General features: G+C 45.9%; 1 protein-coding gene across 1 annotated transcript in view; it reads right to left on the minus strand.

The window, feature by feature from the left end:
• Positions 1-256: 256 nt before the first annotated feature.
• The window catches only part of LOC115328407, a 33251-nt gene continuing 19543 nt past the window's right edge, over positions 257-13964 (minus strand). The window contains exons 2-5 of the mRNA XM_042292306.1: positions 4135-4277; positions 3464-3572; positions 644-761; positions 257-373 (exon numbers count right to left, since the gene is read on the minus strand). Of these exons, the coding sequence (XP_042148240.1) occupies positions 356-373; positions 644-761; positions 3464-3572; positions 4135-4277 (388 nt within the window). The 3' untranslated portion in view covers positions 257-355. The remainder of the gene's footprint in view (positions 374-643; positions 762-3463; positions 3573-4134; positions 4278-13964) is intronic.

Raw genomic sequence — 13964 nt, forward strand, 5'->3', positions numbered from 1 at the left:
ACGCCTTGTCGCCATAAAAAAACAAACAAACAAACATATATAGCTTTGTTCGCTTATCTAAACAACCATGAAAGGAAAAAAAAGAAAATAATAAAGAGGTAACACTAGCGTGCACTTGTGTATTGTCTTTGTGATGACACAAGCTCACGAACAGTTTGGCCACAGAGCAAGAGCAAGCTCCGAGCGATAATTCTTATTTGTGGGGTCGAAATAACAGGTTGGGATAGGGAGGGGCAAAACAAAATATGGAACAGACAACGCGCACTCCATGTTTGCATCGACACTTAACGTGGAGTTCCGTCTTCGTCTTGAGCTTGAGTATTTCAAGTTGCCTCAATCCAAATTTGCTGCCTCTTCAGAAAGGTGGAAAAATCTGAAATGCATTTGAATTCACTCTGATTTCAAATTCATTGAAGTAATACAACTTGTTATTCTCTCCAGTACATAACCAAAACGAAAAAAATACTTGAAGTACAATAGTTAACTATATGTGCATGTCTTCAATCTGTGCGTGCTGTTGTTGCTGTTTTTTAGAAGACAGCTTGAGAGCGGGACGCTCGCTATTTAGACTATTCAAGAAAAGAGCAAGATATAACAAGGTATGTACATAGTCGTCTAAGTTGCTGCCTTTTGCCGGATTCACCAGGTGGTTACGTAGTGAGTGTTCCCTGGAAGTTCCCCACCTCGTTGAATAGGCTGCTGTGGCCCGATGGAAGCTTGAGGAACAAATCATCCGTGACCAGCCTCCAGATGACGTTGGGCTGAAATTGAATAAAACAATTAATAAAAGCAAGCACCGCAGTAATGGGAACTGGGAATTCAACCTTCGTATAAAGAGCGATTTTAGACGGCCCTTCGCGGCGGGCCTATCGACCCTCTTCCTGTTTACAAACATGAACTGTCGCTTGCGTCCCAAGCGACTTCAGGTCGCACTGTTTTTGCAAGCCTGTCGCGCTTGCTTATGTCCCCAGGGCTAGAAAGCATAAATGCTACACGGACAACAAAGTTGAAGATTTAATGAGGGCCTTCGTCTGTACAATATTAGTTCCCTGCGAGGACAAGTTGGTTTACAAGAATATTTGAAACATTTAAACGCATCTCACGCTTCTTCCTGCTTTTGGCCTTCACCTGGAGAATAGAGCCTTTCCAAAAGTCCGTCTGCCCCCTCCCCCCCCCCCCCCCCCGCCCCCCCTTCTGCAGACTCAAACCCGACCCTCTAATGGCGGCACCCGACAGCTTCTCCACATCAGAAAAAGCGAACATCTCCGAAAGCATAGTGCAGGAATCGGAAAAGACGTTGGTCTTTTCACGTCACCTTCGATTCTCGAAGTCGAGGATGCTTGATTTAGGAAAGCATGATATCCCATCACCGCCATTAGAGCGGCAGTATTGGAGCTTTTGAAGCTGCCACAATGTGACTCTGATTTTTGGAAAGCATAAAAGTCTCATCTTTATTTTAATCAGCGGTGTTCGAGAATTCTTTATTCATTCATATTATCAACCGGAAGTTCTCAGGAACGTCAAAGACTAGAGCACGGCCTGGTGGCGCTTTTCATGAAAATGGTTTATAGACTTGTTTTGATGATGGAACGTTCTCGCAAGTTTTGTGCACCGTCGGACTGCTCGCGTATATGTGCCAAGCATGCAACAGCTTCTCTCCCAGAAGGTGACGTGCATTGACGTTTATTCAAACAGCGCCTTATTTAGGATAGTAAAGAAAGAGTCGCCAAAGCCACGTCCCACCCACGGTGGGAGGGGGATCTCACCTAAGCACATGTGAGCCTCCGCGACTAGGTGGGATGAGATTTCGCGCTTGCACAGTACTCCCCTTAAAAAAAGTTGAGTCAAAAGTGGGCGAAAACTGCCTTGAGGATGATGATGATTACAAGTTTGTTGGTGCAACAGGAGCGAAGGCATAGTGAGACTGCCGTGGTGACAAAGACGAAATGTGAAGACAGAAAATGATGCCTTGGACGAACTTCAGTCGAATGCACTGCATGATTCTGCAGCTCCGAGATTTGCTTTAATCGCACGCACGCAAACAGTGCGAGCACAGGTTGCTCGCATTGCTGCAGCCTGAAAACATTCCACAATGTTTTCCGATGTAAGCGTTTTCCGCATAACGTCACTTGACTGTGACTTCATGGCCAAGTGATTTTTGAAGAAATATTGCACGCGTGGCGAGGATGGGAATTTCACAAACATTATTTATATCGGTATTTCGTCTTCAAAATCCGTTTTTCTTTTTGCAATAATTACTCGAAAATTTTGCGAACTTATAAATGGTAAGTTACAAACGAAAAAAAAAAGTATGCCAAAATTACTGATCTATGCTGACTCTCGATGAAATGCGTTAAGGCCCGTTCACACAGTTGCGCCCTCTTGGAACATGGTGCCTTAGAAGCCCTTAATATCTCTTACAAAAAGAGGACACACTGGCGCCATTTATATTGTAGCAGTGTAAACTTGGCGATCCGGCATATTTTCTATTTCTCTCGCATATTATCCTTTCTTTCTTGGCTCGAAACAACTTCTTAAAGTTATAAACGAGCCTTTCTAATACTTGTGTCAGACGGGCACCTAAAAGGACCTTTACGCCAAAGGCCTTTAGGATTTTCAAATGATCTTTAAGTTCTGCTATGGTGCCTGGATCGCGTCTTCGACTGGTGTGTTTAGCCTCCTATCCCGCCCATACATCAAAAGTGGTCCCAATGTGGCAACAAATGACGCGAGTGTCATGCTGTTGCCTGTCGCGATCCTGGCGGTTGGCCGTAGAAATGCTGGCGAAAAGCACGAGCGAACGCGAGTGTCGCTGTCGTCAGCTCGCCCCTTTAGGCGTCCCAACTTCCGGCTGTTCTAGCTTCCGTGAACTGTCACAGTGCAAAGCGACCTGCAGCAGAACAGGCGTCTGCCACATATACCATAACTGTTGGGACGCTGCCAGGGTCGCGACCAGCGACAGCATGACACTTTTATGACGTCATCAGGCGGAAATCGAGGGTCCACTTTTTTGGCCGCGGTAAACACACCAGTCGGAGACGCGTTCCAGGCACCATAGTTCTGCCGTGCCAGACAGCGCAAGTAAATGTGATTTAGATGATGTTTACAGCGATTGAAGTCTCGTAGCTTGGTTCAAACGCATAAATCATGTTCACGCCAGAAAAGTAATATTCTTGTGATATAAATTATTTTTTAAGTTTTTCTGAGGGAAACAATATATTAAAAAAAAAAAAGACAGAATGACGAGTTTAGTCTAGTGATTACAACAAAGTCCACCTCAAGCCCAAGCAAAGTGTTTTTTTTTTTTTTTTCATTTAGCGGCAATTCTGGGTCATTTGGGCGTCTCCCGCTTCAGGGCTTCAGTCCTAGCGTTGCTCCGTGCTCCGGTCCCGGGAACTGGGCCCGCGGCCTCGTGTAAGCGACCGGCTCGTAGTCGAGCCACATCACCTCCCAGGGCACGTACTTGTCGGGCACCGGGAACCGCTGGATCTTGGTGCCCGGGTAGGGCGACTGGCGCGAGATGTAGTGCAGCGTCGTCTGCTGCTGCTGCATCGAGCTCAGCGACGTCGGGTCTGCACGCACCCAGACGCTCGACATGTATTCTCGGCAGCTGCGTCTGTATACGTGGCTGAGAGCTTAGTTAGGGGCGAAGCTAAACGCGTAACGTTACATCTATGTCTCTGCATCCACTGAAACAAACATATCATCGCACAGAAGTAGAACTTTATCTCGAAACGAGTCACTGATGATAATATACTTGAGTTCACGTTCAATACGACATTCAATGATATTTGTAAAACGTCGAGCAAGATGCAATTTCGGAGAACGCGCGAAAAGATGGAGAAAACAGAGCGCCTGCTTCCAGTGTAACAGGGCATTCTTTCTCGCAGTGAAGTTCCGAAAATAATTTTCGAGCAGTTTGCTCGGTCATTGTCACGAACCGCTTTTGCATCTCATTACCTTCGCGTCTTGTTCAGGAGTATATGGCGCGGCCTTGCGGACACCTTAAAAATATGTATTTTTTTATCTACAGTTATTTTAGAGAACATTTTTACATCGTGAGAATTGCTTAGCGCGTACGTTTTCCTTTTTTTTTTCTTTGTTTCTTTTCGCGTGTATGCGAGCAGTGTATACCGTTTTTCGAAGACGAGACCTGCTTCAGTGCCTCGAGGTAGATGAGCGACAGGGAGAGCTTCCTCTGCACCTCCTGCACCTGTCCGCGCAGCTGGTCCAACACGGTTCTCTGGTAGTCTACGTCCTCCAGAATCAGCAGCATCCTGGCAGAAAGACGACCACTTAGGCCTTGGGCCCGGCTCCAAGTGTCTGTCACGCGTATACCTCGGCAAAACTCACTCATGAGTGAACTGTTTCACCTCACTCACCCTCGCCGAACGGGCTTTAGTTGAGGGTGAGTTAGTTCGTAAGCCTCGAAAACTCATAAGTTTGAGGTTGAGTGAGGGGCATGAGTTCGGTGGGGTGCGTGAGTTCGTGAGTTCGGCGAGTTCATGAGGTCGGTGAGGGGTGTGAGTTTATGAGCTCGGTGAGTTCATGAGTTTGGCGAGGTATGGTCAAGATAGTACGCAGTAGAGAGAGAAAATACCTGCTGCGTGGTAGCGATAACAAGTGCAACAGGATAATAGAATAACAGCCCCAACGTCCCCGAGTAAGATTTTTGTTGAGCCCAGTCGAACGGTATGTATGCGATACATATTTCTGTACACAAAAAACGCACACACACACAATCGTGTTTTTTGTGCTTTTTTTTTTCTAGACAAAAGAAACGCCTGCGGAGCTTACATATAATTGTTTGGCTGAAAGTTTTGATTCCAGTCGAGACATCACGCCGAATGCTTGGACTCGTGTGACATCGCCGGGCAAACAAACGTATCTGTGAACCGCTGCGGAGTCACTGGAACTTAGGCGTGCTCTAGATGAGTAAAGTACACAACGCGAAGACCCTCGTTGCAACGTAATTGCAAAGAAAAAAAAAAGAGAAAAACGGAATCATCGACGGCGCAATGAAAGACGAGGTAAAGAGAGCTTAGCTTTCATGGATGAAACACTGCAGTGACTGTACGATGATAGTTGTTGAGTATAAAACGAGCGCCGCCATTTTCAGGTGACTCCAGGTTAGCTGCGAGTGTGACCTAACCAGGATTCCAGATTGCAGCAGCATATTCTAATTTCGAGCGAACTAGAAATTTGAACAATAGAAGGAGACAGGAAAATTTCGTCCTAGGTAGCCTGGCATGGAATCGGCCTTAGCAAGAATGTTATGAACGTGCGTTTGCAAGGATATGCCGGAAGTAAGGTACACACTGAGATATTTATAGGAAGTCGTAGAAAGCAAAGGAATGTCACTAAGTATAGTAAGTGGAACTTGAGATGTGTTACGACGTGAAACTCTCATTGTTTGGCATTTGTAAGTGTTAAGGGTCGTGTGCCATTCCTGACACCAAGCAGATGTAGCATTCAAGTCATTCTGAAGAAGCAGGGTGTCTGAAATATTAATAATGTAAAAAAAACGCAATCATCCGAAAAAAAATTACGGCTCGATAAAACACACAGGGGAAAGTCGTTCATATAAACGAGGAAGAGTAGAGGTCTCAAGACGGAACGTTGAGTGGCACCAGACGTAACAGGACTCGTGTGGAACAGGCACGTAGCCAGGGTTAAGGCCAATTGGTTAGAGAAGAGATGGGATTAGGCGCACATTCTCAGAAGCTCGAGCACAAGGTCGAGTACAATGCCGAGCTCATCCTCAGAGGCTACCGTGATTCGAGTTGGTTTTGTGACAAGCTACAATAAAGAAAAGTAAAAAGAAATATTTAATAACTCTGAACTAATAAATATACTATTAGGACATGAAATGTTTGTGTTCGCAAAACTAAAATTCTGACATTTCGACCACCTGTTGCCAGTGGCGTACCAACTTGTTTTTGAGTGGGGGGGCAAACCCGACCCTCTTCCCCCCCCCCTCCCCCCCCTTAATCGAAAATTCGGCGCAACTTTTGTCGAAGTTTTCTAAAGATGTGGCAATGATTCGGCAAAATTACAACGTTACCAGACTTAACATTGATATTTTGTTTTTTCTCACGAAAATAATTTTGCTTCTTCTTCTTAAGATAAATACAACTTGTAGTGATTATTGAAACAGTTATGATTAAATAAGGTGATATTCTACAAGATAATTGTATCGATGTCGCTTTTGTGTGTTTACTGGCAATTTTAGTGTTTGCTTGCAGAAAGTGGCGTGACAACGAGGTTGGGTAGTAGCCGGAGCAGTCACGAATCACACTACGAGAGTTTTGATTTTGAGGCTTCATCAGCGCACGCCTGCAAGTGTGTTTACATTGTTAAAATAAAGACAATCACTGTGTTCTTACTTTCTCTGGGAGTCACCGTTTCGTGCGCGAAAACGGATGCAACGGTTGTTTAGCCTTCACCAGAAGAGATAACAATACTGTAAATATGCATGTTTTTCGATTTGAGTCACTTGACGTCAGCTTTGCATGAAAGTGCGCGTTCCATATTCGCAACGTGCCGTTTTTAACCTTTAAAATTCCGGTTTCTGGTGTTAGGACACACACGGACGTTTAGGAAGATGGGGAGAGTTAGGAATGTCGGATGTGCAACGTCGAGCATGACAGTTCTGTGTTTAACGAATACTTTTCATCAGTGTTTACTAACGAGTGCTTGGACTTCGTCCCCACTCTCCCTGAAGAGCTTTACGAGCGCATGCATCCTATTAACGTTAACTCCGCTGGTATTAAAACATTGATTGATAAACTAAAACTTACTTCGTCCGCTGGAACCGATAACATCAACCCTAAAATTTAAAAGAAACACCCGTGTTATTTCTAGTGAGTATTTGAAACTCATCTTCATTCAGTCCTCATCTCAAAGCTGCCTTCCATCTGACCAAAAGGTGGGAAGGGTAATTCCCAGTCTTTAAACAGTGCAGCCGCTCTTCCGCATCTAATTATCGCCCTAATTCATTGACTTCAATTTCTTGCAAACTACTTGAGCATATCCTCTACTCCAATATCATGAGGCACCTATCATCCCATTTCTTTTCTTTAAACAGCAGCACGGTTTTCGAAAGGTACTTTCCTGCGAAACGCAACTCTGCGACTTCATCCATGACTTGCACACTAACCTTGAATGTCACGTCCAAACTGACGCAGTTTTTTTTTTTTTTTTTTTTTTTTTTTTTTTTTCCAGAGCGTTTGGCCGTGTCCTCCATCAACGCCTTCTTTCTAAGGTATCATCTTTTTGCCTCGACCAATAACCGTTTGCATGGATTCGTGACTTTCTTTTTTCCCGTGTACAGGTCACGTCCATGATGATCATGAATCTTCCTTAATAAATGTATCCCCTGGTGTTCCCCTGGGGTTCGTACTTGGGCCCTTACTCTTTTTAATATTTATTAATGACATTCCCATTGGGATTTCTTCAAAAAAACGCTTTTTCGCCGACGACTGCGTCATCCATAACAAAGTAACTTGTGTGCAAAATAATAACCAGCCTCAGGAAGATCTAGATAAAATTAACAATTGGTGCAAAGAGTGGATTATGTCACCAAACAAGTATAAACGCAAACTAATCCACTTCACCAAGAAAAAAACCACTCTGTCATTTAATTACTTCTTGGACTCCGATCTGATTGAGACCGCTACTGTGTATAAATACCTTGGTGTAAGACTAACATCTGACCTTCCCTGGAATAACCACATTGAAGTCATTACCGCCGATTCATCTGGAACTCTTGGACTAAGCAGACGTAACTTAAAAAATCGCTCCACCCTTTGTCCCTAAGCTAGCCTTTAACACGTACGTCAGACCAAAAATAGAATATGCTTCAACCATCTGGAATACCCATCGACTGTACCTCATCAATACGCTGTAGAGGCAGTTCAGAACAGAGCTGCTCGCTTCATTTCATCCACTTATGACTTTTCTTTCAGTGTCTCGGCGCTAAAAACTGAACTAACCATGTCCTCTTTGCAGCTTCGCAGGAAAGTCTCTCAGCTGTGCCTTATTCACAAAATCTACTACCACATTCCCGACCTCAAAACCACTTTGTTATTACCCCTCGACCGAACATCTTCTCGCCTCAACAACGTCTGCACCATCAAACACACTTCTGGCTCTACGAACGCTTTCAATTGGTCATTCCTTTCTCAAGCCATCAGCCACTGGAACAGTCCCCCATCCTCCATTGTCACCATCTTGGACCCTGCTGATTTCTCCTCTGCAGTAAAACTACACCTTTCTTGGCCCATGTGATGGTGTGCGGGGCTAGGCAGATCACTGAAAACACTTACGCAGAGCGCTTGCCAGGCCAGACTTGTACGTAGTTCAACTACTTTACTCAAGTTACTGTAGTTTAACTACTTTTCTGGGTAGTTTAGTAACTTTTAATTACATTTCTATTCTAGTAATCAGTAGTTTACTTTAACTACTTTTCCGAGTGACTTCCACTCAAATTACAAATTACTTTCTAATTTTAGTGGTTGTTTTGCCTATCAACAGAGAACAGAGGTCGGAAGGTCAGCTGATATTTGCAGAGGGGGAAGCATGCGGAGTAGAAAAGGGGGGGATGGGAAGGAAGAAAGTGATTTAGATAGTCCAAAAAACCCCAAAATTTTAACGAGCCCCCCCACTGCAACAACACTGCTACGAGGCGCGGGGAGCGAACAGACACGACGCGGTCGAGTAACTGTGGGATTAGCTCCGAATAGTGGCGTTTCTTTGTATTCCGAAGCTCAAGGAGACTTGACGCATTTGAAGAAAGGGCTTGTCCCCGCTTCTCTCCAATGTAGGAATTCTTGCCCACTACAGGAGGTGCACACACTGCTCCTTTTACGGTGCAGGCGATAGAACCCCTAACAACGACGCTCACGCCGGATGGGCTGCTCGTGTATCACTCGAAGCGTGTTAACCCACCCCCGCGCCTGCGTTCACGCCGCTTCGCGGTGACGGTGTGCGGCTGCTAATTACAAATCTATTAACCCACCTAGCCCCCCCACCCCCCGTACACGCCGCTTTGCGGCGTCCGGTCGGCAACCCAAGCCTCGCTGCACCCCATGCACTTCCGTAAATAGAGTCGATACGATTTAGTTTAGCGATGTTTCGTCAACAACATTCGTTTTTTTTAATGTTAATGGTAAAAAAGAAATGTAAATATCGCCAAATGCCTCGACAAAACAAAATGTTCGAGAAAAAAAAATAAAAAGAAGTAAGCCGGCCCACACCATAAATAGAACCCGGGTCTCACACGTATGAGGCAGACATCTCACCACTAAGTTACGCTACCTCTTCGGAAACTCGCATTGCATCCGCTGCCTATGTTGACGGCGGCAGCGCCTATCTCCAAGCAAGCAAGCAAAACTTTATTTTGTGTAAGGGCCTACGTCCTGGTCTGGACGGCCCGTCCGGCCCATGTCTCGCGGGTGGATTCCGTTAGGTTACCGTGTAGCCTTGTTCGTGGGGCAAGGCTCCACAAACCAGCCAATCCGGCGTGCGTGAGCACCGTTGCTAGGGTTTGTATCGCCTGCGCGTTAAAAATATGCCCGCGCGGGTCGGGGGGCAGTGCCCTTGGTATTCCTTGGGCGCCGCCGGCCTGTGTCTGCTCTGCCCAGTGGCGCCGCCGTTTCAGGGGGGGCAAAACGCATGCCTTGCCCCCCCACTCTGAGAACTGGGGGGGCAAGTGCCCCCCTTGCCCCCCCGGTTGGTACGCCCATGCCTGTTGCTTATTAGACGCCAGTTTTTAAGCCTGTGTTGGAATCCCCGGGCTCTTTAAAAAGAAAACTGAAGCCATTAAAAAAAAAAAAAAGGAATTGAGTTTAGAGCAGACCCCTGGAGTTTTTTGCCTCATGATTTCGATTATCGCGCTTGAATTTGGCTAAAGTGAACACAAACTTCGAAAAAACAAAAAACAAAGAAAAAAAAAAGGAAAAAAAAAAACGGGCGGGGATTGCCGTATGGCATGCGGTGAGTCTCGCGTTTCTCGGACGCCTGTTATTTGTCAAAGTCGTCGGAATGTCATTGTCGGCATATGAACACAAATTTAAACTTTTACGGTTTCTCCAAGTTCAAAATCCTTTTCAGCTTCCCATTAAGTCAACTTCGTCTTTTGTTTTTCTTAGGATGGTTGAACTTGCGTATTGATTTGTAATACACTTTCAATTTTCAAGACGTGCTACGTTGCTTCCCTGAGGAACGGTGGTTCAAGTGTCAAACTACTTTTTTTCTTGCATTGGGATCCCGAAGTATTTCCAGACACCGAGAAATTTCACCCCCACAGGTTCCTTCGCGGGAATTCGAAGGGAGGGCATCCTTTAGCCTACGTTCCTTTCTCTGCGGGTCCCCGAAACTGCATTGGTAATGACGCCATTTTGTTCCTCGTCGTGACCACGCACTTCTAGATATAGTCTTTTTGTTTCCTTCTCAGGTCAGAAGTTTGCGATGTCGGAGGAGAGACTCGTCATTGCCAACGTTCTGTGGCGATACTCGACCACAGAGATCAAGTCTGCTTAGTCACCGAAATGGTTCTCAGGCCTAAAAGTGGCCTCCTATTCAAGTTCATTCCCGTGACGTATTTGAAGAGTACTTGAATGAATGCCGTGAATGGCAACATGCACACGAAAAAAGTATGATCATGGCTGGGGCTTCTTAGCTGTATCATTTGTCGATGTTCCGTGAACTGTAGGGCAGGTTTTGCAAATCAATGGACTTGCAGCGAAGTAAATCTTTATAGCTCTTTCTGACATGGAGCATCGTGAAACCTTGTACGAGAGTGAGACAAACTTCGCGAAACTATAAATATTCAAACAGCTGATTCAGTCACGAAATAAAAACCAAATGAAGCCTGATTTCAGTATCAGATGAGGCTTGTTCATATATAGTATCGTGTTTTCCCTTTAGTCGGTACGGGAAATAGCACCGGCCTTGCTGACACAGCCTCGACTTCGCTCTGTATTAGTAATACAGCTCCGATAGAGCGTCGCATCGATGCCAAGTTCCGTTCAAGTCAGCGTTCCATCAACGCTGTCCCTAGTGCTGATAGTGCCTTACCAATATAATACCATGCCGGCATGATTGAACAACGGTTACGATAAATCACGCCTTCTTCCAGTTTCGCTCGTTGTTCGAGTCGATTGCGTTTCCAAGAGGATAAGACGTACGAGAAGCCACGCGAGGCCAGAACCCTCGTTTCACGTGGCCCAGTGCTTGGTGTAGGAAGGCTCTTTAGGTGTGAAGACTCCTCTCCTCGCCCCGTCGGAACGGCGAACCACATCACGTCCCCTCCTTTCCTATGTTTTCTCCGCCTGCCCCTAGAGGGCGCCAAAACGTTCAGGCCGTCCAGTCGCCGGCTGCTCCACGGAACGTGGGCTAGTCACCCATTGCTTACGCTGCCTCTAATTGTTTCCAATTTTTTTTTTTTTTGCAATGGTGATTTGAGCATAAAAGAAATGTAAAAACCAAGATCCGAATTCGGAAATAGCCAAACGTTTGAATAAATACGCCGACTGCTCCTCAGCCTGGGGAAACGTAAACAATTTAGAAATGGAAAACAACGACATGGAAATATTAGTAAACAGACGATCAGGATAAAGACGTCTGCCGAATGCATCTCACAGGTCCGTTCACTTAAAGGGGCCCTGCAATCATATTTAAGCGTCTACCTTTTTTGCGGTTTCCAAGTCCCTTGGGGTTCGGGCAAGCCAGCGGGCACGGAGAGAGTAACTAAATATCAGTGCATCATATTTAAACCGGACGACGCGGAAACCTCCTCCACCGACGAGGGCGACCCGCGGTACCGAAAGCGCGCAAAATGTGACGTCTTTGGTCCTGGGCTTACTATTGGTCAGAGCCGCTAAAAGCTTTTTTTTAGTCGAAATACAAAATATAAGTGGCGCGACCTGTTTCAATTATTTATAAAAGTAGTTTTTGTTCAGTATTTTAGATCAGAAAAGAAACAAATGCAATTTATAAAGTACGGAAACAAGAAATGACCCGTCGACATACCCGCCACCAAGCGGTAAAAAAGGCGGCGCATACTAGAAAAGAGTAGTGGGATCAGGCGCCGACACGGAAAGGTGCCGGATGTACGTGACGGCGCTGCGGTCGTTTACGGACTGGAGGATCCGACCGGCTCCGAGTGTTCCGAAGGCATTCGACGAGAAGCTTTGTCTTGCGGTTTGGCCATTTCGCGGTATGGCAGCGCGAAGTGGCTCCCACTCTGAACTGATCTTTACCCCGTGTTTTCTGCCGTTTGTGCCAATGAAGTGTCATGCAGAATTAGTGCTTAATCGCGCAACAAATGCAATGAGAGCCGCTCTGGCTGCCCGTTGTATGCAGCCTATCCAGAACACGCTTTAGTGGCGCCCTCTCGCGCCGTCAACAGGGAGTGCGGCAGCCGTGTGCGCTCGCCCTGAGCTCACTATCTCTTTTCTAGTTCACGGCCACTCAAGCAACCAAGGACGTCATGAGGGAGGTTATTTTTTGCTTGTTTTTGTAATCTTAATGTGCCTATAACTTTTAAAATAAAGCGAAATTCGAGAAAAGAAAAGTTACATTAAGTTACTACGATTAGTGCGCTCAGGTTTGGTGCAAATTAAAAACCAGTAAAAAGTGCTTGCAGGGCCCCTTTAAGTACAGAGGCCGAAAATATTTTGCGGCTGACTGGTTTGAGAGAACAGGGATGACCTCGGGGTGTCGCGGTGTGTGTGTGTTGACAGGGGATTTGTCGCCAGCTCTGTGTTGGCGCCGTCTGAGCTTATCGTTGACTAGAATGTACGGGGGAACCTGGGAAAAGGAAGAGGGAAGGGGGTAGCGGTTTTGGGAAAAAGAAGACAAAAAGAGGGGGACCACAAATAAAGTTTGTAGCTGCGTTTGAGACTTCGTCCGTGTCGTTTTGTCTTTTGTCCGGTTATGAGTCGACGCCCAGCCTGGTCTCTCGAGTAGCATGGCTATCTCGCTGGCCTCCAACCTTTCTCGCGAACAACGTCCTAGCCAGACAGTCGAGGCAACAGATCGGGAAAACTTGACAGGACGCAAGACTGCTTTATTTACATGGTTATATCGTGTAACATATTGGCAAAAGGAGCGCACCGAATGGGCAGCCGGACAGGTTCTTATATAATAAAACTCGGGGTTCTGGAGCTGCCGTGCCATTGGTCGGTTAGTGCCGCATTCGAAAGCTGGCCTCGACGTCAGCAATCTCCTCTCGGCCCCGATGGTCGGTCGTTGTTCTCTCCGAATTGAAGGAACCTTGTAGAGGATTCTCTTGCACGCGGTAGACGCAGACACAACAGACTGCCCATCTGTTCAAAGTCGAATTCTGTTTGGCGTTCTCGTGGAATGCAGACGCCTCCGTTTAAGGCAGACGCTTCTCCGGTTTCAGTCGAACGTGCAAAAGGCTTCGGATCGCATGGGAATGCTACCAGGGGCGGATGCAGGAATTTCCTGAGAGGGGGGGGGGGGTGTCAGGAGTTGGTCAGCGTACCATATGTTTAGAAACCCCTTTCCTTTTCCTTTGTTTTCCGCTTTAAATTTTACACATGGGGAAATCAATAGGGGGTTCGGACATCTTTACCCCCCCCCCACCCTCTATATCCGCCTCTGAATGCGACAGTACTGCAAAGGAAAAAACCGAGATGCAAAGGAGCAGTCTCGATAAAAGAAAAAAAGAGCCCCGACTGCGCGACTCGTAATGTGCAGAAAGAACTCCAAAAGCAGCTATAGAGTGTGTCATATATTAAACAAATGTTTTAACAGCGTTTTTTTCTAGTTTTTTTTTTACAACGATTGTTTTTTTTATTTTTTGTGGAAATTTGTAATATTATTATTATTATACTTATATCAGGAAGTGCCATTAATAAAACCGGTTTGCTTTCCTTGACGAATGTGGTTACTATAAACGTTTGCTGCAATCTGCTACATGCAAGTGTAAGTGT

The sequence above is a fragment of the Ixodes scapularis genome, unplaced genomic scaffold (assembly GCF_016920785.2).
Source record: "Ixodes scapularis isolate PalLabHiFi unplaced genomic scaffold, ASM1692078v2 PGA_scaffold3__209_contigs__length_174095766, whole genome shotgun sequence".
In the NCBI taxonomy this organism is placed as follows: Eukaryota; Metazoa; Arthropoda; class Arachnida; order Ixodida; family Ixodidae; genus Ixodes; species Ixodes scapularis.